The sequence below is a fragment of the Lissotriton helveticus genome, chromosome 1_2 (genome assembly GCF_964261635.1).
Source record: "Lissotriton helveticus chromosome 1_2, aLisHel1.1, whole genome shotgun sequence".
In the NCBI taxonomy this organism is placed as follows: Eukaryota; Metazoa; Chordata; class Amphibia; order Caudata; family Salamandridae; genus Lissotriton; species Lissotriton helveticus.
In genome coordinates, this window is record NC_136058.1 from 9,451,485 (window position 1) to 9,474,315 (window position 22,831).

The window sequence follows — 22,831 nt, forward strand, 5'->3', positions numbered from 1 at the left end:
CGATTTAAAACATAGAATACTGAAAATCTATTCAGAGCACTTGCTGCTTTATAGGTAATAAACACAGCCCCTGATTGTGAGTGGAGGCCAGATAAAGATTATGTTATATAATGTACTGTAAATACCAATATCCCCAGGTGTCTACCGGCTCCTGTAAATACCTCTTTTTCTGAGCTCTGGCTGGAAATGAGAACTTGCATATAGAATCAGTGTTTTAAGCAGGTAATTTTACATGTATTGTGATTTGTTGCACGTTTCCCCCAGTAAATGTTGGCAGGTTTGACTTGCCCCTATTTCCCGGGGATTGTTTTAACAATTTTTAGAAGCTGTAAAAGTGCAGCATGGACAGCTTTTTTGTAAAAATTATTGCATGATTAATCTAGGCACCATTAAAGAAAATACAAGAGAAAGGCAAAAGAAAGAATACGTGCATTGCACAACTAAAGTATTTTATGAGGTTTTAAGTTTGTGTTGAGTGTTGGCGCGCTCTTACACGAGGTCAGATTACCAAGAGTCATGAGGTGCTCCAGGACACAGCATTGCTACAGCCCTATGGGGGTAGAGTAAAGAAGGGGACTTGGGCCGTAGCCTGATCCAGAGGAGTCACGCCCTCCCTACATAGTATATGCTTGGAAAAGAGTGATGGGTTCTTCAGCGAGTATATGCTTGGAAAAGAGTGATGGGTTCTTCAGCGAGTATATGCTTGGAACAGAGTGATGGGTTCTTGAGTGTCTCTGTTGATGCCCGAGCCTTCTGTCCTCTTCGAAGGAGACATCTTAGGAGGCAACTCTCAAAAGTCAAGGGGCTCCTTGGTTTTATTTAAGGGCTAAATGCATAAAAGTAACATCAGCTGCATTTCATACAGCAACCTGCACAACTGTGCATTCTCTGCACCACCAAACAGGTTCCTGTGCCTGGGGGAGGGGGGGGGGGAGACCACCTCATTCAGGGCCATTATGAAGGCTATTCCAGTCCTGAACTTTCCACCTAGAAGTCATTGTTTTCAGGGGTCTTAGTCTAATTAGTTCAATGGAAGCAACGTATGATTCAGCATGCAGATTGCATTAGGTTATCAAAGGAAAGTCCAGGACCGGAAACAGTGTCCATAATGGCCCGAAAGGAAGTGGTCACCCTGCTGCGTGCGCCTTGACTGATGACTTCTTAGAAGATATTTGGACGTTGTTCTGTATGTATTATCACAGTGACTTCAACCATCATTTAAAACGGGAGAGGGATACTTTTGTAATGGTGACTCTGGTGTTTATGCACCCAGCAATCCAGTGTAATCCAAAGCCTTGGTCGTTAGGTCTAGGTTTCCTCTTTCCTAGGTGTGCGTCAGAAAGGAATTAATGATAGTCATTCAGTAGCAGATTGATGCAACTCAAAATTGCATGTTCAGAAATTGGTACCGGTGACTGGCAAACACTTTTCTGATTTATAGTATCGGATACTCAGAATTTTATGATTGGGCAAAGAACAACTCCAGACAAATCGTGTAGGCGAGTGAATTTTCTGCAATCTTAAGTGTATGGCAAGAGCAGTTTATGGGTATTCCCACTGAAGCACTACTAAGAAGAAAATACTATAAATGTCGTGAATTCCAACAAAGACGTAAGAGTGTCAGCATTCAGAAACATTTGCAATACCTTTATGCACTTACACCCATTGAAGGCGGTAACAGTGATTAAATAATTGGGGACAATTACAATTTCTCTTGAGCATTTAGGGAAAGGGATTTTTTAATATGGAAACATGTTTCTTAAAAAAAAGGAAGAACGTTCAACTAGACTGGCTGGAGATTTTATGTCCTGTGAACAATCAGTTACTGTATTCTTATAGATGGATTCCAGACAATGTATAGACCTAGTTATTCCCCCTATAGCAACCATTGAGAGGGAGTTGTTACTCATTTGAGATGTGGAAATGTATGCAGCCATAGAAGCCTATCCCCTGCCTATGTGGCCCTCAGATTTTATGTGTACCCTCATTTAAATATGTGCTATTCTTACAGTAAGATAAACATAAGTACCAATCAGTGCTGTATTGATGATGACTTTTATCGTTCAGAGGCAATAAAATGTGTACCGCCGATTTGCTTAATACTAACAGCTGTTAAAGCAAAAAGTTACCACGTGGTCGGTAAAAGAAAATGCATTTTTATGCATTAGTTACTAATGCCTTTATCTCATGACATGTCTCAAGCCAGCCAATGCAGTTTTCCTAAAGTGCGCTCACGCTGTGTGTGTTCCACAAATGTCACTGCTCACAAGCCTCTCAGGCACTGACAACAGAACAGTCCTCATCCCAAAGCTAGCGGAAGAATGGAGAAGGGCCTGCTAACAACCTGCTTAAATGCTTAACCACATATGATTGCACCAGGGTCATGTATGGCTGACCATGTATTAACCAGGGATAACCATAGTTTGTCCTGAACATAAAAAGGATAGTGAATGATGAATGTCCTGGACGTGTTGCTTGTGATTTAAAGTTGTGTAATTGTGTGCATGTAGAACCCTCCATTTGAAATCTATATAATCATATGTGACCCTGCATAATTTTGCTCTAAAGTAGAGACCTTGCCATATCACCTGTGAGCTCACAGATGGCAACCAAGGGCCCAATTCACAGAATAAACTTAAGACTCAATCATAATCTTACTACTATTTTGGCATTCACAGAATGAACTTACTACTTTTGGTATTCACAGAAGTTAGGATTTTGTCTTAAGTCTGTCTTAAGACAAACTTAAGACAAAATCCTAACTTCTGTGAATACCAAAAGTAGTAAGTTCATTCTGTGAATACCAAAATAGTAGTAAGTTTAGGATTGAGTCTTAAGTTCATTCTGTGAATCGGGCCCCAAGACTTTTATTTTAAGAAACCCTTAGGTCTCTCACAAGTCAATAGATGGAGAAAAATGTGTTATACAGATGTCAACAAATATTACCTTCCTGGAACGCACCTTACAAAGTGTGAGACTGAATTATTTATCATGAAGATTCAACCAAGATTTAGGCTGGCAGTGTGAGCTAGAAGTATGTCTACAGAAAATCCATGCCTCTGAAGGTGTGTTCCAGAAAAAAGCAGCACATCTTAAATAAAATGATGGATCAATTTGCTTGTTCTTACTGACACATGGCTTCTTGTATTGCAGGATTTGGCTCAGTATGTAAATGAAGTAAAAAGAGACAATGAAACTCTTCGTGAAATTAAACAGTTTGAATTGTCAATCGAGAATTTGGTGAGTCTATGTCATGAGGTCGTTTGTGATTAGGCCGATGGAAGGCGTTTTGTGGATGATCGTGTGTTGTATCTTCTTGATCCGCTAAAGGATGTATTAACATTAGGAAGATACTTTGCTTTTAAAGAAAACATGGATCTCTTCAGATGTAATGTTCTCCTTCAGTAACCTGCACCATAGAACGAAAGATATAGCATGTTGGTGAAGGTAATGCGGGACCTGTTTAGTTTTTCTTCTTTTCCTTTCATGTTATGTTACATTATATTGTGGTATGCTATGCGGATGTTTAGCGTGCACTATCACCGAGGCGGGTATGCTGGCGCTGAGCAGGTGTGATTCTAGCGCACCCAGTGCCTAAATGGACTATTCGAAAAGCCCAGTCTTTTGCAATAGTTTATTTACAATGCTCTCACGTTATGTGCATTAATTGGTTATAGGTTGTTGAGATTGCCACTCTCTTGTGTTTGGGTATATTGTTTTTATTGCAATACCTTTCATTAACAGATATCTATCTATCTATCTATCTATCTATCTATCTATCTATCTATCTATCTATCTATCTATCTGTCTGTCTGTCTGTCTGTCTGTCTGTCTGTCTGTCTGTCTGTCTGTCTGTCTGTCTGTCTGTCTATCTATCTATCTATCTATCTATCTATCTATCTATCTATCTATCTATCTATCTATCTGTCTCTCTCTCTCTCTCTCTCTCTCTCTGTATATATATTTACTGTTGAGTGAACAAGCGGCTGAGGCTGAGAAACGCGTCTTGACGTTACCAGAATAAAGAACTTTTGAAGCACTTACCTTGGGTCCGTGTCCGGATTTGCGGCAGGCGGTGCTTTGAAAAGAGCTAGCGCTAGTCACAATTTGGAACTTTCAATATAGATATATATATATATGTATATATTCTCTCCACAAGTCCCCGTGTTATCAGGAAACACTCGTACACCCAGGTTGTCAGCAGTTCATTTATACGGCAAGTGCAAAAACGACGTGTTTCACCATTACGGCTTGATCAAGCCGTAATGGTGGAAGGAAGACCGCCGAAAGGCGTTTGTTCGTGAAATAAAAAAACAAATAGAAACGCCACCCGAGAGTGCTTATTCTTTCCTGAATCGGGGAGATTTGAGCTGATATATATATATCATGTGATCAAGCTCCTTCGTGGAGTGGAACGCGTCATGGAAGACTCCTGTCTTAAAATGCCGTATTAAAACTTTGCACTCCTTGCACTTTGATATCTTGTGGTGGTCTGTGATTTCCGAAGGGAATCCGAAAGAGGTCTACACCTGAAAGTTTTCCGCCAAGTACTAGGCGGTCAGGAAGTTTTCGTATATATATATATATAAATTCATAAAAAGCTATTTTTTAAAATAGTGAATATTATAAAAATGTTTATTAAAGTTTAAATAAAAAACAAGTCTATGGGTCTTTCTTTTTACATAGTTTTTATTATTGCATTTTGGGGGCTTAAAACATTGCAAGAAAGACTCTGTCTTTATTTTAACATTTTTCACCGGGCCTTTTTTTTTAATTAAGTGAAGAAAATTGTGTATACATACACAAAGTGCACATACACATATTGTGACGGTAAATATATGTAGAATTAGGAAATATCACTACTTACTAACCGTGCATATTTTGAGCCGGTGGTTGGTGTGAGGGCCACCAGTACTAATTTTTGGGGATTGGCAATTATTTTTCCGCCTCAGACAGTCGCAAAGTGAGAAAGCAGGAACCTACAGCAGTGAGATAAAGGGCCATGGATTGTCTCGCTGTGGAGTAAAATGGCATGAGGTGCAGTTAGGAGTGCGCCACCTTAGTACTTGGAGCGTGACATTTAATTGCAATTTGACAAATTACGCACTGCTAATTAATATTTACTTATCTCCATGGCTTTATGGATTTCAATATTGTTGCTATAATCTTTGTATGGTGATTTTTAAAATACAATATAGTGTTAGAATACCGTTCCCAGGTACCATTGACTATAATTACTAAAAGACTGCTTCTGTGCATTGCCACATTATGTTCAACCTAAATACAGAGTACTTGATATTAGAACTTGATCTTTGAATATTCCCAGAGGGCTTCCTAAGTAGCAAGAAATCCACATTTCTCTGGCTATGTATGCACACTTGTTTAAAGTTCTATTTACACCAAAAATGCCGACTCTCATAAGGGACTTGTTCGACTTGGGACGCTTTACTAAGGCTAGTTATCTACCTGTGTAGTCATAACCAGTTGGTTATATTCCTTATGGAGTGACTGTATTAGCAGTTCAATGAGAAAGCTTCATGCTAATCTCAGAGAATGCACAGGAAGTCTTGAACAGACAGCTGAGCAAAATGGTTTACACATGAAAAACGTAATTCACACTAGTTCAGGTATAACTAAATCATATGCAAATCTGGATTTTCACAAAAAGTGCTAAATAAGCATTGGCAAAAGACACACTTCAGTACATATCGGCAAGTGTGCCCTATCGATTGCTCCATTTTCCAATTATATACATTGCTAGAGGGCACACTTTTTTGCTAATTAAGCACTGGGTAGTTAGAGATCCTCGTACAACCTATAAGTTTGCTTTGTGACGGTGGACTGCATATTTTTTAACTAATTGTTTCTTTTACATACGGCTGCAAACTAAAATAAGCATGAGAGCACTTTACAAGCAACAAAAAATAAATCCTGTGCAGGCATGTGGAAATAAATTATGATTTGCTTCCATCTTTACTCATTTTAACTTTTTCCTTGCCTTTCAATTTGGCGGTTTCGCAGAATGAGAGAGAATTTATTATGAAATTCACCAGATTGTAGTAAAGTACTCCAGGGGTGGAAAGTGTCCCATATTTTCGTTCTGAGTGAGCCAATCACTTTGGCTGATTCAAAGTTTCTAATGTAAATGAACAAGTTAAAGAATCTGGTGCGTAACTTTTACTTCTCTGAAGCTGTTTTAGATGATCTGCTAAGTTACAAGTTAGTGCTAATAATATGATGCAGAATAGGATTTTGACCACAATGCGCCATGTGTATTGAATAGTACTAGTACCACAAATCGTGTTAAATTAATGACAGGTGGACTTCCGTGCATTTAACATGCCTATAGGCAACAACAAAAGACCGGTGCTAACTTTGCACCTTTGGCTACTGAAAACGTGCAGAAACACAATTTCGGCATATTGTTTCATATTCAAAGCTACATTTGGGATAATGTCACAATTAACACTTGTGGTGACACAATCATCTGAATCATGATATCACATCAGCCTTCTGTAAGTGAGGGCCAGTATGCTAAATTGATGAAAATAGTAGTCTTGATGTTATGCCTATATTTCTCAATCACCATTCATTTTGATAACAGAGTAACTTCTTTTTATGTTTAGAACCAGCCCCTCCTGGTATACGGCAGACCAAAAGTGGATGGTGAAATAAGGATCAGCTCGGTGGACAAGCGCACAAGGCAAGATAGGTGAGCACCTGCGAGGCAACGTGCCATGCAGTGCATTGTTAAAAAGAGACCCTGTTTAAAAAACGTAACAATAAATGCATGATATTGGAGGACAGAATCCAGATCTCTCCATTGTTGTTGTGCTCCCCCATTTGGTCCAACCCTGTACTAATTTAAACTGACAGGTTAACAGGAGTTGTTTAACACTAGATTATTGTCTTAATTCAAAATGGTTGAGTTATGTAAAATGTATTTGTTTGAAATTGACAGGCTAGATCTTTTTACACATCTTGAGATTATAACCAAAGTGATAAAATGTGGACCAAGCCTACATTTTCTCAGCTCAGAAGATAGAAAAGAGAAATCTTAAAACTATCTAAGCCTAATGGTAAATCTTTAATGAAGTTAAAGGCAACAGTTATGGAACCGTACATGTTTACTCTCAGTAACACCTGGGATCGTTATCTACTAGTACGCTTTAGAAGTGGAAACAGTTAATCAATTATTGGCATTTTCTAAAGGTTGGGTTGCGTTAAAGAACCTAACTTTTTGCCCTGATAATGTTTCTCTTCAGACTGCTTTGCACTACATCTTTTTTGTAGATTGTATATATTTCCTAGGCAAACATTTATCATCACTGTTCTTAAAAGTGTTATTTTGTTAAATGTAGACTTGATTTTCATCATTTGCAGATGCTTAATGGTCCCCTATCGTGTTTCTCTGTGAAACGTTTTCTGTTAGCTGCTATCAAGATAAGGGAAAAATGGCTTAGTAATTGTGTTCTAATAGTTTTTTTGCTTTTATGGCTATTTTTAACCAAATAAAGAATTTGATTGGAATATATAGTATTACCATACTGTGCTGTAGATAAGAGGATTATGAGAAATGTTCGATAGCTATCTTCCTTTTTAATGGTGAGTAGCCTTTTATCAAGTTTGATAAAATTGCTGAAATGTTATAAAACCCATACTTTATTTTTTTTTCAGGCACATTTTCTTGTTTGACCAAGCTGTGATTGTTTGTAAACGGAGAGGTGATAACTATGAAATGAAGGAAATCATAGATCTTCATCAATACAAAATAACCAACAACCCCTCCACTGATAAAGAAAATAAAAAGGTATATTTATTCATTCACACTCAACACTTTGATTCAAAACAAAGGTAAATAATGACAAGTCAGAATAGACATACCTTTTTTCTCTAACACAATTTTCTACGATTTCATAGAGGCACATGCATGGCTGACGTAATGTTAACGCTAACATGATAGCTATTGTCTTGAGTCTGCTTTACTTAAAAAGAAGGGAAGTTAATGGAATAGGTTGAAAACCCAACACTGCCATGCTCAAAATCTGTCCTTAATTGGATGAATCAAAAACACATGCAGTGCTTAGGAATATATTATTGTGAAAAATAAATAGATAGGTAAACAATTCACAAGTCGTAAAATGAATATTGTGAGAAAGTAGCCTTTCTTGGCATGATCATCCGCATTTCTTTTGAACTGATGGTGCTGGTTTTCTAACTCTGTGCGCTGAGACACTGCTAATCAGGCCTCAGCCTATGTGCTCTGAACCTCTAAGATGTGGTAAAATGGAGTAACTCCTAAATGCCAAAATGAACTTTCCTATAGGGCCGTAGTCTATGGTGTAGAAATACCCGTAGGGCATGAAAAGTTAATTATCACCCATGGACTGCAGCACTTATAGTGACATCTACCAATGTAACTGCTGCACTTTCCTCCTGCCATCCAATCTGTAAAAATAATCCTTATTTGACAGGGATAAACCTCCCTTTTAAATAATAATACTTTCACCCCTATGTAGACCTATAGCCCACTAGTTAGGGTGCATGGTATTTAAAAGTAGGCCAACAGGTCTAATGTGGTACATGGCCAATATAAGATCCATTGACAACACATCTTTCATGGGCAGTATTTTTCACAATTTATGATGGTGAAGCCTAGGTCAGGCATCTACTGGAGAGCTAATGACAGCCTCCAAGAGCTTCATCAAGGGAAAAGGTAACATTCTAAAAGTTACTTTCCCGAAATATTTATTAAAATCTAACTTCACCATTGAACTGGGTTTTTAACAAATATTAAAAAATAGTGCCTTGACTATTTTTCTACCTAATCTAGCCACCATGGTTGTTGGATAAGCTGAAGTGCACCAACCTAATCTTACTGACTAAGCTACTCACCTGCCTACGAGTGTGTGCTCTTGAGATGAAACCTGCCGAACGCATGGACTGTGAGCTTGAAGCACACTGAGCTTAGTCGTGAGAGGACTGCTGCACCACCGCAAGTTCCAGAGGAAGCCTACAACTATCCTGTTCCTGCCAGCCACTCTTAACTGACAATCTGAAAGAAAGCTGCTGTCCACCAAACTGTTTATCAGTTGACTAGTAGCTATGCCTTACCCTCACTTACTGTTGGATGATGAAATGTTCCCTGACCAGGAGCTCCCGTCAAAGCACACGCTCTGAATGCAACTTCTTTGCCTTGAAAGCACTTCTAAGAGCTAATGTACTGCCACCCTTACAGAGTTCCTTTGTCCCCCCACCCTGCTCTCCCCTCGTATGCATGCATGTAAAGGATTTTGTATAGTGCAAACCTAGCTAGCGAATAAACGGCGTAGCCCGGGATTACCATGTATTACAGAAAGGAAGGGGACAGTAGCATTCCTATCATGCGGTGAGGGGAAGGGGAATAGCGTTTCTTCCCTTTCTTCCTGCTTCTCTGTCCTTGCCTTCAAGCACAGGGGGACGCTTAAGAAATCCCTGTTCTATAAATAACTTGGGTATTAATCAGGGGTGTAGTTTCAGGGGTGGTGGCGGGTGGGTTCTGGATGTTACACCACCCTAAAAAATTTATTCTGTAATGAATAGTTGGGTACAGGTGCTTTCAGTCGGGTATGGTGTCTGCTGGATTTCACCTGGGTTTCTTACATATACACAGACAAAAACACACACATACTCTTGCTAGTTAGAAAAATTAAGTACTCCTAACAATCCTCACTCCTCTCCCTTTCCACTGCCCTTCAAGCCCCCCTCATGCCCTGCTTTTCATATAATGTATTTTAACAAGATATGTCAGCGTAATTGTTGGGCAATCTGAAGCTCATCCAATACACCTCCCCCCCATCCTCCCCCCATTCCCGCGCACTCTTTTTGTTTTTACTGACTAAGCTATGCCTCTGCTATTAACGGGGGCCTAGACATAATTTAGGGATCGTTTGTATCAGGAGTTTGTACGGGGTATTTGAGACTAATGTGCTGATGGAAAGGCTGCACTGGGGATTTGAGGCTAAACATGCAACTTTAGAGACTGCATTGTGTAGCTGGGATTACACCTAAGTATAATAAGGGTATATGTCTGTTTGTTAGACATATGTGGGCTTTGCATTAGCAACTGGTACTGAGTTGTGGCAATTTGAGTTGTATCTGGACACCAGAGGCAGTGCCTGGGCATTTGGACCTGCACATGGGCATATGGGATTGTGGTTGGCTATCTGACATTGTACTGGGACTTACAATGACATGTTTGTAACATGCTGGTTGGTCTGGTGATGCGAACTCTGATGGTAATTCACGGCTGCACCCATGCCAGATCATGGCAATACCCTAGTAAATATATCCATACTAACAAACCTAGCTTTATTTATCGGCGTAGTAACGTTTTGCTGTCGTATACATTTTGCAATAATTGTTAGTTGTTGCTAACTTCGTTGATGTAGCTACTTGTCATATCATCCAGACTAAAGGTCCAATGATGTCACATACTGTGCTGCCATTAAAGGTCAAAAGTCATGAGATGTTACTTCCACATCCCTTGCATGGATTGACATCCATAGCTAGCAGGGAATGGCCAAGGCTTGCGAAGAAATACATATTAAATTGCTCAGATAACAAAAACCAGTCTAGGGTCTAGACAATACATCATTTTTATCGTGAACTCCTTCTTCGTGGATCGAAACTGTATTATTTAAATTAACATTTTTGTTGCGTGTAGCATATTCTTTTGTTAATGTAACACTTTGACTATCACGGACTCAAAACATTTTTTTTTTATTGTATTTATTAACAGTGGTCTTATGGCTTCTACCTCACTCACTTGCATGGACAGAATGGATTTGAGTTCTATTGCAAAACAAAAGATTTGAAGAAAAAGTGGCTTGAACAGTTTGGCATGGCTTTGTAAGTATGTTTTATAACTCATCATTACTCCTGACTAGTTTTTAAAGTAGCGAAAAAAGTATTTGCAAATAGTTGAACGGCTTTTCACGCTTGCATGATGCATTATTTGTAGTTTTTGTTTAAAATCAGCACCCATTTTCTTTTACGGTTAGAAGTAGCTCCTAAGTGGTATGACTTGCAGAAAGAGGGCGCTGTTGCATAAGCCAAGCTTTGCTGAACTTTTCTGTCAACAACAAGTTGAATGAAAACTGCTCTAGTCTTTATCTTTAGGCATCTGGGGAAATATTAATTGTTGTGGCAATGAATATTTAACATAGTGTTGACTGTTTTTCTATCTTTGTGTTTGCAAAATGAAATGCATTTGCGTAGAGATGTTATGGGTATGCAGGCCGTGCTCCAAGTTGCTTTTTGACTAGACTTAGTAATGGGGGTTATGTTAGGTAGCCTGCTTTATTCGACGTTAACAGTTACATCTTGCAGTTTCGCTTGCCTTTTCTGTTGTGTTTATTTTCAGGACTTTGTTTTCACCTTGCAGGCAGGGATCGATCTACACCTGCATGCACAGATATGTGTGCATTCGTATGTCCTTTGCTAACTCTTCCCAGGCAAAGCTAAAGCTTCACTTTCATGGTAAATTCACAATTGAGTTGCATTCCACCTGGCATAAGTAAACGATTAAATAGCATTAAACAATGAGGGATCCTGCAGACGGCCTAGCATCTTAAAGTACCACTTGAGCATTTACAAAAAACCCGGATATTAGGGGCAATTCGTAATCTTCAATCTCAATGCAAATGTACTTCACAAAACAGAAATGATTAAGGTTCATGAAAAGACTGATTTATTCAATTCTAGAAAATGGAACTATACGTGTGGTGGCATATGGGTGGTTTTTGAGCAGCCTTATTACTGAGGTGAGGATTGAAGATGTGCCAAAAGGCATATTTTCTGAAGTATGGCAACCTGTCTCTAGACCCCTTCGATGTCCGGAAGTGTGCATTTTAAAGCCGAAATTGTTAAATTATGTTCATACAAGATACACTGGGGCAGATTTACAAGCCCCTTGCGCCGCTTTTACGCCACCGTTGCGTCCCTTTTGTGATGCAGCGGCGGCGCAAAAGATGCGCCATGGTGCGGGGTATTTACAACGTGACGCATCTCCCAGATGCGTCACGTTGTAAAGCCCTGCGCCAGAAGAGGCGTGCCATCGCAGGGGGAGGCGTTCCGGCGCAGGAACACCTCCCAAAAGTGGCTGAGTGAAATCTGCAAGATTTCACTCAGTCACTTTTGGGCCCATGCTGCGTCAAAACCCTGCGCCTGCTTGAAGCAGGTGTAAGGATTGACGCAGCATTGTGCACATAGGGCCCCCCTGATCATTGCTGGAGCTGCGTCGCGCTTGCGACGCAACTCCAGCAATGCGCCGCTTTTACAGCACAGATGCGTGACGCATCTGTGCCGTTTTTGCCCCATGGTGCGCCGCATTGTAAATGCGGCGCATCAAGGGTGGCGGAGCTGCGACACAGAATTACTGGCGCATCCCTGCCGATATGCAGGGATGCGCCAGTAATTGTAAATCTGCCCCTCTGTGCGCTGGCTCGAACATATCGATCCTGTGTCCGGCAGTAGCACCTCACAATCCAACTAAAGAAATGCCTGCTCAGAGGAAATGAGACGGTGTGACCGGATTGAGTATTGAGGTGCAGCAGAGGTACATGGGAGAGTGAGGGGCGAGCACTGGGTCCGGCAGAAGTGAAGAAGCTGAGCTGTGTTAGGACATGCCAGTGGAACAGCAAGTAGCAGAATCGAACACCATGGCATTTGAGAAGTACCTAAAACGCCTCTTTTTAGAGCGTGGTAGCTGGCTGGATTGGATTAGAGGGGAGTGTTACGGCGGGATTTCTGATCTATTTCTATAGGTCTAGATCCCAACTCAGGTCGACTGAACCGTTGATACCTGTCATAGAGTAAAAGGCAATCCACTACTAGGTCAATCAGTTAAGGACTTACACCACTCTAAAGAACCACTTACTACGAATAAGTTTCAAAAGTTTATTATAAAGCCAAAGTTAACTGGAGATACAAACATCTCAAAATAAGGTTCAAAAGATATACTGGTATCAATACAAACATAAATTTTCTAAATGCTCTTAGTCGGCAGAAGAATATCACCAAAACTAATTCAAAAATCATCAGAGTTGCAAGAATAGACACAAGCTGTAGCTTATGAGTCATTTACAGAAAGGAAGAAAATCCAGATTAGACTGTCCCTACACTAGACTAAGTGACATCCCTACTTTAGTAGAATCTTAACCTAAAAAGGTGTCAGCCGTGGTGACTTCCAAAGAAGATCACTCACTTCCCTTAGTCTTCGTTGTAAATCGGTGTCTCGCAGTTATCCTATCTGCCTACCCATCCGCTCTCTTAGGTTCCTCAGACCATCTGCCTTAACTCCACCCAGGGGTGCTGTCCCTAATACAAAAATCACATTTACATAGAAACGCCCTTTAGAGACGCCCCTCACGTGGTGTCAGTTCTGGCATTTTCCATGCTGATACTCCTCTGGGCCCATCGTTAGCGTTGACCTTGCTTCTCAGGCTCCTCTCCGGCAGGACGGTACCCCCCAGGAAATTCCTGAAGCCTCCTCCAGGCCTGTGCCTGGCTCTCTGAACAAAACCCTATTCATCACTCTCTTGATTGGAACCTCCTCGCACCTGCAAACAGACACTTGTACAGTGGGCCCCAAATTCCGGCCTCCACCATATCTTCTAAGTCGTAAACCATCGAGCAAGCTCCGCAATTTATGCTTAACATGACATTTTTCTAACTAACACATACAGATCAAAAGAAATGAACTTCTCTATTCAGGCCTATTAGAATTACATGAAACGGGCCTGTGCACTCTATAAACCTTTAATTTCTTAGTCTAAACAGTATTCTAACTCATTACACACAATGGTTATATGAAACACTTCTATAAAACATATATTTCAGTTCTATGATCAATAATACTTTGAATTAAAACAACATTAAAATCCATATCATGTGAAAGTATAACATCACCTTTCATTCTCTGTGAACTGCCATGTGGCCTACACATTTCTACGTTTAGCAGCATTACATTCTCCTCTACAACAGCCACATAACATGAGATTTCAACATCATTCTAACATCTCTACACACTTCTATATTAGCTTTTCACACTGATATATGCATTCTATTTTAGTTAAACACTCTTATGTATTTTCACTCTATAAATTCGACACTCTTATGTAATCTTTACTAAACTAATGCAACGTGCTTGTAAATATGGTGCACTTCTAATTTTTTCTCGATTTGCGCTCTCTCAGGAGCTTGGGTGGAACACCTTTCTAGGATTTAGAGGCGTGCAGATGCAAACACAAAATGGTTGAGGTCGTTTTAATTACTTTTTATTGTTTCACATAGGATTGCACAACAAATCGTGAAGGGCCCCCTTTATATATGGAGGAGTAGAGACATCAAACGTAATCACTCCCAAAATCTGCATCTCCGGTTGTCATTGTCAAGCGTCCCCTGGATGTTCTCTTCCCCAGGCTCGTCCTCCCATTATGAGGGATTGCTCGTCTTTTGAACAAAAGCCCCCTTCTTTCTCTACTGCTAACGCTCACCCCTTCCCACTCGAAAATCCCTGGTAGATGTTTTAAAAGCGCAAAAGGCGTGAGCCCACGCAGCGGTGATGAGTGATGACAAAGCATGTTCTGGGCAAATCATCAAACGGGGCTTGTCCCTGGGAGCTGAAGGAGCAAACCCCGTACCTTTGTAGCAAGTCCTTTTTATGGAATTAAGGAGGATGTAACTACATTTGATGTCTGATTCTGTGTGAAGGGTAATGCTTGAAGAACAAGGCTTGTTGCAAACGGAAGCCCTACTTTTGTAGCCGGCTTAACAGTGAGTGCACTGAAAGAAATCAGCCAGTCAGGAGTATTTTTCTTGTAATTTCCCAAACAGTGATCACCTGATTCGTTTAAGAGTAAACAGTCTTTTGTATTTGACCAAAGCTGAATTGCAACTGGCGTCTCCTAGTTGTTCAACTTCACATTTGTATTGCTTTTCTAGGCGGAGTCATCGTAGAAAGCTAGATTTTAAATACTTAAAAAATTGCTTTTGTAACTTCTTCGTAAATTGGTGAATACCACCGACTCTTCTGCATGAGAAGTAGGGTTTTGGCATCTGATGATATAGATAGAACATAGGAGGCCCTTTGTTAAGCTTATTTCTTTTCCAACCATTAATTAACCCAAAGTCCAAAGTCTGCAATATGTTGCGGAAGGTGGAGCCGACATTCTCATTTCCAACATATTTCATTTTTATAAGATGATTTTCTTAACTTTCAATATTTAAAATAGATAGTTATTTTATTCTTGGTCCTGAAGAATTGCTATTTGATCTCTTTGACAACCTAGGCAAGAAACATGTTTACCTTTATGCTGTAGCCACAGCTGAACATTACATCAGTGGTGTGAAATTCTAAATTTTAACTGTGACAAATGGACTCGCTGATTAAAATTATTTTGAGTACCACTTATTCCTATTTGATAATCCCCCCACATTTCCCCCACACCCGTTACACTTATCTACTCCACAAATCCCTATGCTTGCACTGTACCTAACGGCTTTGGGAATAAAAGATTTCTGACAAAGAGCCCTTCATAGGGTGCCCGTCAGGTATTGCACTGCCTGCCTGACGAGGAGCATCCCCTATGATGAAGCATGACACCCAGCCGGGTGTGTGAGGGCCCTAGTTCCTAAAGTGGGAGACACCCTCTGCCCTTTTGAACATGTATCTGCACCAACCAGTTCTCTGCCTTTTTCTTTAACCCCTTCGGTGCTCATGATGGAGCGGTTCCGTTATGAGTGCCGATTGGGCTGTGCTAATGACGGAACTGCTCCGTCACGGCCCCGCCCGCTGAATAGAACCTTTAGCACAGCGCGAAAGTTCATGCCGCGCTGAAGGGGTTAATATCTCCAAGGAACTGCTTACTATTGTTCAAATGCCAAGAACTGAGTACCTAGGACGTGGGTCTAAGGAGAGGGAGCTGGTGACCTCAGACTGAGGTCGCAATGTCAGGCAGTGTTGCACTCCCAATTTGGAGTTCGGAGACCAGTCCAGGCTTCTAGCTGGGGTCTTGCGTCCTCAGCAAACGTCCCCAACACCCCTCAGACATCACACTTCATAAAGGGCAAGCTAGCACAGGTTTCCGGCTGTACCCTCAGGTCCGTCTGAGACTGCAAACTTCCCCAATACTCCTTGAACTCTTCACATTACAGCACCCCACATGGTCCACTGATCTTTACGAGCGCACTTCTCTGCACAGTGTGATTACTGCAAACCTTAGGATGGTCCTTGTCTCAACTGATGATAAATTCCAACCGTTTCCACTGCACCCTGTGAGGTCCATATGATCTTGGGGAAACGGGTAGATCCTTTCTGTCCCTGGGATCTCGTCGACAGGAGGCTAGCCAAATGGCCCTTGGAGAGTGCTTAGAGCCCCGGGCCATGACAGGAGGTGATTGACTGCAGGCCAGCAACATCCAGGCAAAAATTCACCCAGTGATAGTCCCCTTCCTGGAGCACAACAAGCACCAGGCCACTACAAGTCTCCAGATAATGCTGTTGCAGTCCCTCTTGCACCAATGGTTTCTCTTGTTGATGTCCCAGCATCAAACTAGCGTAGAATGGTTCCAATCCCAAAAGACTTTCAAACTCCTGAGGACAGAGCCCCAGTAGTTATACCCAAAATGGCCTTTGAAGATGAGATCAGTTCAAAAGACCACCTTTGAAATGCACAGGATCCAGCTAAATTTAGTCCTGTCTGCCATCCTACCCTGGGAGGCGTGATCAATATCTTTAGTGAGGACAGGACACTGCCCCTTGGAATGCAGGTTCCAATTCCACCTCCCTCTTATCCATCCCAGGAAGGCCCTTCAGAGTCAGAATTCCGCAGTTTCCCTTTAGTGCTCTTAGTTTATGACCATCTATCTGGAATGCACAGATGTTTCTTTCCTCTTAACACCCAAGTGTGGATTGGAGACAGGCTGACCGGCACACACAGAGCCACAAGCTTAGAAATGCCCACTTTCACAAAGTGGCATTTCCACATTAGTAATGTCAAATCCACTCTTAATACCGTAGAGGATTTGTCATTAATAATCCATCAATACTAAACACCTTATTGCTACTCTTCTGCAATTAGGAAATACAACTCAATAGCCTTTCCACAGATTCCCCATGTTAATCAATACGAGAAGCAGGCCTCACAGTACTGAACACACCATCTAATGGTATTCACTACTAGGACATGTAGCAAACACATGCACATGCCCTACCTCATCCCTACACTGCCCCCTGCCCCCAGAGAGTATCAGATGTAGCGAGAGACATGCAGAACTTGGCAAATATCTTTTAAATGCCAAGCTGAGTATAAGTAACTTGCACTCACAGGCCCGCTATTACAAACCTGTGGTATGTTTGGAGAGCTACCTCCGTGGGTGACACAACCAGTGCTGCAGGCCCACTTAGTAGCATTTGAGTTACATGCCCTGAGTATATGTCTTATCACTGGACAAGGGACAACTAACTCAAATCAGCCAATCTTGTATACACTAATCACCAGTGTGTACCTGACAGGCACAGCGCTTTGGCACTGAATGGCAGTATCAAATCGCTCAAAGTCCTAAGGCTAGCACGTAGATCCATTGAAAATCAGGAGAGACAAAAGTATAAATTCAAAGGAAAGCACCAAAAAGTGCCATTTCTGACAGCATCAAGAACACTTTTGACTAATTCCTAAAGAGTCAAAGAGAGATCTCTTGAGTATGGCCTAATAGGGTGTATTCCATGGATCCAAACACATTACACAAAGCAGGGTGGGACAGGGATTTGCCTGATAACTGCTATAGCCCTGACGCAAAGGGGGACTGTGTTATTGCTTTTCAATGTTGTATACCTTTGCATGTGTAGAGTTAGAAATAAACATACTTCTTTTTCTATAAAAAGGGAGTATTGGACCGAACATTGATTTATTGCTCATACTGTTTTGAGTTATGAGTCGTGCTCAGGTACCTGCATCTACATCCTCCCAAGGGAGTTTGACAGCTTGCCAACTGCTGCTATTGAGGCTCAAGTGCAAAAGGGGTACTTGGCCCAGTTGATCAGAATCCCCAATAGGCTGGGCCCGAGAGATCAGGAGTAAAAGGTCTCAACCACAACAGTTGGGCCCAGTAGCCCCTGCGTGCGCAGTGGCCCTCTGAAAGGGGTTCCTGACAATCATAGTGGATAATCCCTATACTTCTAAACAAGATTTATATAAGGTGTAGGATGCCATAGGTACTTCTCCAAGTTTTTTTAAATGACAAATGGAATATTTTCTAAGAGACTGCTGGATTTGGGCATAGATTCCAGGCCAGAATAAGATTTCTAAGCTACTCTCACTGTTAGAACCGGGGTCTCTATTTGGCAGGGGTATGCACCCTAGTCCAAGTAGGGACCACTGTTTCCGACAGGGTACCTTGGCGCAGAGCAGGAAGGCGTAACTTAAGAGGCAATGTGTAAAGTATTTGAGCAACAAACGGCGACAGTGACACAGTTAAACCACTCACACAAAAGGACATCACACCTGTTTTATAAAAATAAAAGCATCTTTATCTAAAATGTATGCAAGGTCCACAAATGACAAGATCAATAATCAAGTAAATCCAGTTTCTAGGAAAGGTCAACAATCAGGTAAATCCAGTTGCATATAAAGAAAGTAAAGTTATCCTTATCTAGAAATTGTGCAAGGTTCAAAATTAGTAAGACTCCATCATACATAGTGAAAGGTTCCCAATACAAATGTCTTTTGCGAGCTGTTACAAAGATATCTTGGGGGTCCCGTATTTCTCAGCCACAGGCCGTTGACAAAATAGTCACTGTTTGGAGGTAGGGACTGTTTTAATTTTTAGTGTACAGGGAGTCATGAGCACCTGTCTGTTTTTCCCCGTGCAATGGTGCTCCTACTGCCACTAATTTGAGGAGGAATGGGCCCGGTACAGCAATTCCCTTCTCTGCGCGTACGGGCCGAACTACCTATCAGGCTTGGGCAGGAAACGCTGGGAGGAACAGTCCCTTGATGGAGGCAGGCGATGTTCTAACTAACCGGGCGATGTCTGCGCAGTCTCTGGCAGGCCCGCTATTTAATTAAGGCAGTCTCCAGCAGGCCCGCTATTCAATTAAGGCAGTCCCGGCAGGCCCGCTATTCAATTAAGGCAGTCCCCGGCAGGCCCGCTATTCATTTAAGGCAGTCCCCCGCAGGCCAGTACTCTGGTGCAGTCTCTGGCACTCGCTAATAAAGAGGGCTGTCCCCGCAGCCTACAACCAGCTCTCACCAACTTTCCCCCACACAGCAGCTTAACTTTACACGCTGTCCGTTACCTGAGGTGGGCACCAGCGTAGAGGCTCCGCAGGTCTCGGGGACAGAGCGGGAAGCCTCGCACTCCTGGGGTCTCCTTGTTGCACCAATCCTAGTGTGGCTTCCGATAGGATGCTCCCTTGTTGCGGGGCAACCCTTGACGCCAGCACCAATCCCAGCACCTGGGATTCCTCACTCAGTCCTGCTGCAAACTCGCGGCCTGCAGCGGTGTTCACGAGGGCAAACAGCGCATCCCTCGGCAGCGCTCATTAGACTCCAGCAACTTAAGTGCCCGGGCCGGCGGCGGTGACTCTGGGGGGAATAGCGCCTCTCTGCACAGCGCTTCACAAGACTGATCTTTTGACTGGGTGTGAGTGTTTGATTGGTTCTGATGCTCCGTCCATCACCACCCCCTTTTGTACCGCTTTGGCCGCCATAAGTGTGGCAGGGTATGCTCAGACGTGAGTCCCTTGCTCACTTTGCCACTGGATTCAAGCAAGCCGGGCTGAAGACGGCTGGAATGCCAGAAACCGGTCCTCGGAAGCTTGTTTCCGGTCCAGGGAAGGCATGGCTTGGCAGTTCGGGCTGAACTGTTCCCATGAGGCACAGGGTCAGACTGATTTGCATATAGCCGTGTCTGAACTGGGGTGGCAGAGTGGGCTAAAGAACGGTGATGGATCAAACCCAGATCTTTTGACTGGGTGTGAGTGTTTGATTGGTTCTGATGCTCCATCCATCACCACCCCCTTTTGTATCACAAGACTGCACAGCGCAGTCAGGCCCCAGGCCGGCGGTGGTGAAAGCGGCTTCGTGCACGTTTCAATGTTGCAGGTTTACCTACAGATCCCGCAATGAGGTGCAGAAACCCTTGCGCACAGCATTGTAGTGACAGACCTGGCAGTCTGTGTGGCTTTGGCGATCCGCGCAACAGATGTCAGCTGTGCTCAGTCACATGTGCCTAGCGCGCAAAGGCAGTTTAAAGGCGCAAAGGCAGTTTAAAAACGCAGAGGCAGTTTAAAAGCGCAGAGGCAGTTTGAAGAATGTTGGTGTCCCCAAAGCGCCGCAGGGGTGGTTTTGAAAGTGTTGTAGTCCCAAGGGAAAGGTGGTTCTTCTGTATGTTGTGGAGACACTCTGGAGGTGTTTCTTTATGTAAATGTTTTTGAGCTTGTAAAGCGCACTGCTACCCGTCCATAGGTTTCCTGGCGCTGTATAACTCTGGGGAACCCGTCCTGGCTTTCCCTGTGGGATGGTCCCTTGCTGGGAGTCCCCAAGGTGGAGCCAGGCATCCCCGGAATTGGTGGGGCCATTGTGGAGATTAGGCAAGCTAATGCCCAGAGTTGCCGAGTGGAACCCCTGATTAGAGTAAGCACCGAAGCAAGAATTATCGAGTCCGCTGACCAAGGTCCACGACCCTGCCACGATGGGAATTGAACCCTGGTCCCGGGCCGACTTCTGCTCTCGGGCCTGCCGCCTCTAACCAGTGAGCCACACTACTCCACTTTCTTTAGGTCTCCCTAGCAGAGCAGGATCAGCAGGCAGTAGTCATCTCAGCAGGTTGGGGCAGCAGTTCCTTAGAGCAGTCAGCCTCCTTCCCAATGGCAATCATTCCTGGCGCAGCAGTCCTCACTCCAGCAAAGGTTCTTCCAGGTCCAGTAGTGTAACAAAGATGTGAGGCCAGGACCCTCCCTTATATACCCTGCAGTCTAGTTACTCGAATGGGCTAGAAGTCTCTTGAAGGGTCTGGGGGCAGGGGCTTCTGGAAGAGTCCAGGGAGTTCTAGGATGTTCCCTGCCTTCCCTGACAGTGACGAAAGACAGGGCCGTTAAGGCTACAGTGAGCAGCCGGTCACAGCCCATCCAAGGGGAGAAGGTGTGAATCGCCACTCCCACCTCCCAACCCAGGCAGGCTATCAGTATGCAGATGGGAGGGGGGAGTGTGCAGTGCCCAGACTAGGTGTGGGCAGGAAAAGGTCCACTCTCTAAAAGTGGGTTTCCTAAAGTAGTAGTGCCCAAACCCCATATATCATTGGAAAGGGTTCCCCACCCCGATTCCAACAAGACCAACCATGACACACTAATTAGGTTCCAGTCAGAAATTATCCCATAAAGGGGGTCCCAAATGTTAACCTATGGAGGGTTAGGCCTCACTGCGGTAGCAGGGGCCTGTGGCAGGTATCCCAATGTCACAATGTTTTAGAGGAGAGCACCTGCACCTCAGCACTGTTTAGCAGTGGTGAGGCACCCAGAGTCCTAAGTCCAACAAAAAGGTACAATAAGAATAGGAGGCACAAGGGCAAAAATGTAATCAGAATATTCTCCTTTTGGACCCTTCTTCCTTTACTGTATGATTGAGGGTAACTCTCAATCTCTCTTCTACTGTAACTGTATGATGTGAAGGATGACCCACTTGAACTATTTGTTGATGTATTTCTTTTGGTAGTTTCTCAATGGTGGTGTATATAAACCTCCATTATTATTTATGACCTTGCCTATCTCTCAGTAAGCGTGGGCTTTGAGTGGGAGAAAAATCATGTAATTTGCTTTGAAAGCAACCAAGTTTCTATTGATGACAAAGACTGGTAAGCATTTAGAATGTTTGCCCTCACTCTTTTTTTCTAGGAGCATCTGTGGCATTGGGATGTCTCTTTCTATTCCAATCAGCTACATTTTTCCTTGTGTTTGTACTCTTGTCTTACTGTGGGCTCTTCCCTCAGACTGGGTTACTCCCAGCAGTCACTGGAGGACTGAAAGATCTCTCTCTGCTATACCGCTCATGCGGGGTGCATATGTGCCAGTGGGGAGATACCCTTGTCTTTTAAATATTGGAGTTCCCACAAAACATGTTCTCTCATGTTTAATCTTGTTTGTGTTTGAGTTCGCTTCCAAGAAAGAACTCAGGGAAGAAGTCACATGGGAGCACAGAAAATGTGTGTTCTGGGTATAGGAGGGTTTCAGCACTAGATATTCTCCACATAGCATCATAAACACAGTTATATATATATAAACAAATTGCTAATGAAATAAATCATCTGCGGAAAACGGATTTGAGCTTGAGTATTTCTTCACTGGAGAGGAGAGGACTTTGTTTGTACTTAAGAGGTCTTGCGCCCTCACTCAAGCCTCCCACCCATTGTGGCAGAGAGAACCACAAACTTTGAAGTATATATATATATGTATATATATGCACAAAGTAGCCAGACTGCAACTCCAGTTCCCAAGAACGGAACAGACGACCAAAACGAATCCAATATAAGGCAAGAAAGATTTTATTGAGGCAAACTTAGCAGCAAAGCGAACTGACGCGTTTCGGGCGGATGCCCTTGATCACAGTCAAATGTTTACCCACAATGCCTGGATTTTTAAAATGCTAGTGCAAACCATGTGATTAAATTCGACATAGAAGAAATACTACTACGTTTATATGGCACACCGGAGTACAGGGGTAAGTAATAACCACATCCAATGTTAATATCACACGGATACAAATTCTCAGCTGAATAAATTGATAGGTTATAG

At 42.7% G+C, this 22,831-nt stretch overlaps 1 protein-coding gene across 1 annotated transcript in view; it reads left to right on the forward strand.

The window, feature by feature from the left end:
• VAV3 (vav guanine nucleotide exchange factor 3) overlaps nucleotides 1–22,831 on the forward strand; it is a 1,314,294-nt gene that overhangs the window by 686,657 nt on the left and 604,806 nt on the right. Inside the window, exons 12-15 of the mRNA XM_078668453.1 lie at nucleotides 3,154–3,240; nucleotides 6,627–6,712; nucleotides 7,678–7,810; nucleotides 10,781–10,890. Of these exons, the coding sequence (XP_078524579.1) occupies nucleotides 3,154–3,240; nucleotides 6,627–6,712; nucleotides 7,678–7,810; nucleotides 10,781–10,890 (416 nt within the window). The remainder of the gene's footprint in view (nucleotides 1–3,153; nucleotides 3,241–6,626; nucleotides 6,713–7,677; nucleotides 7,811–10,780; nucleotides 10,891–22,831) is intronic.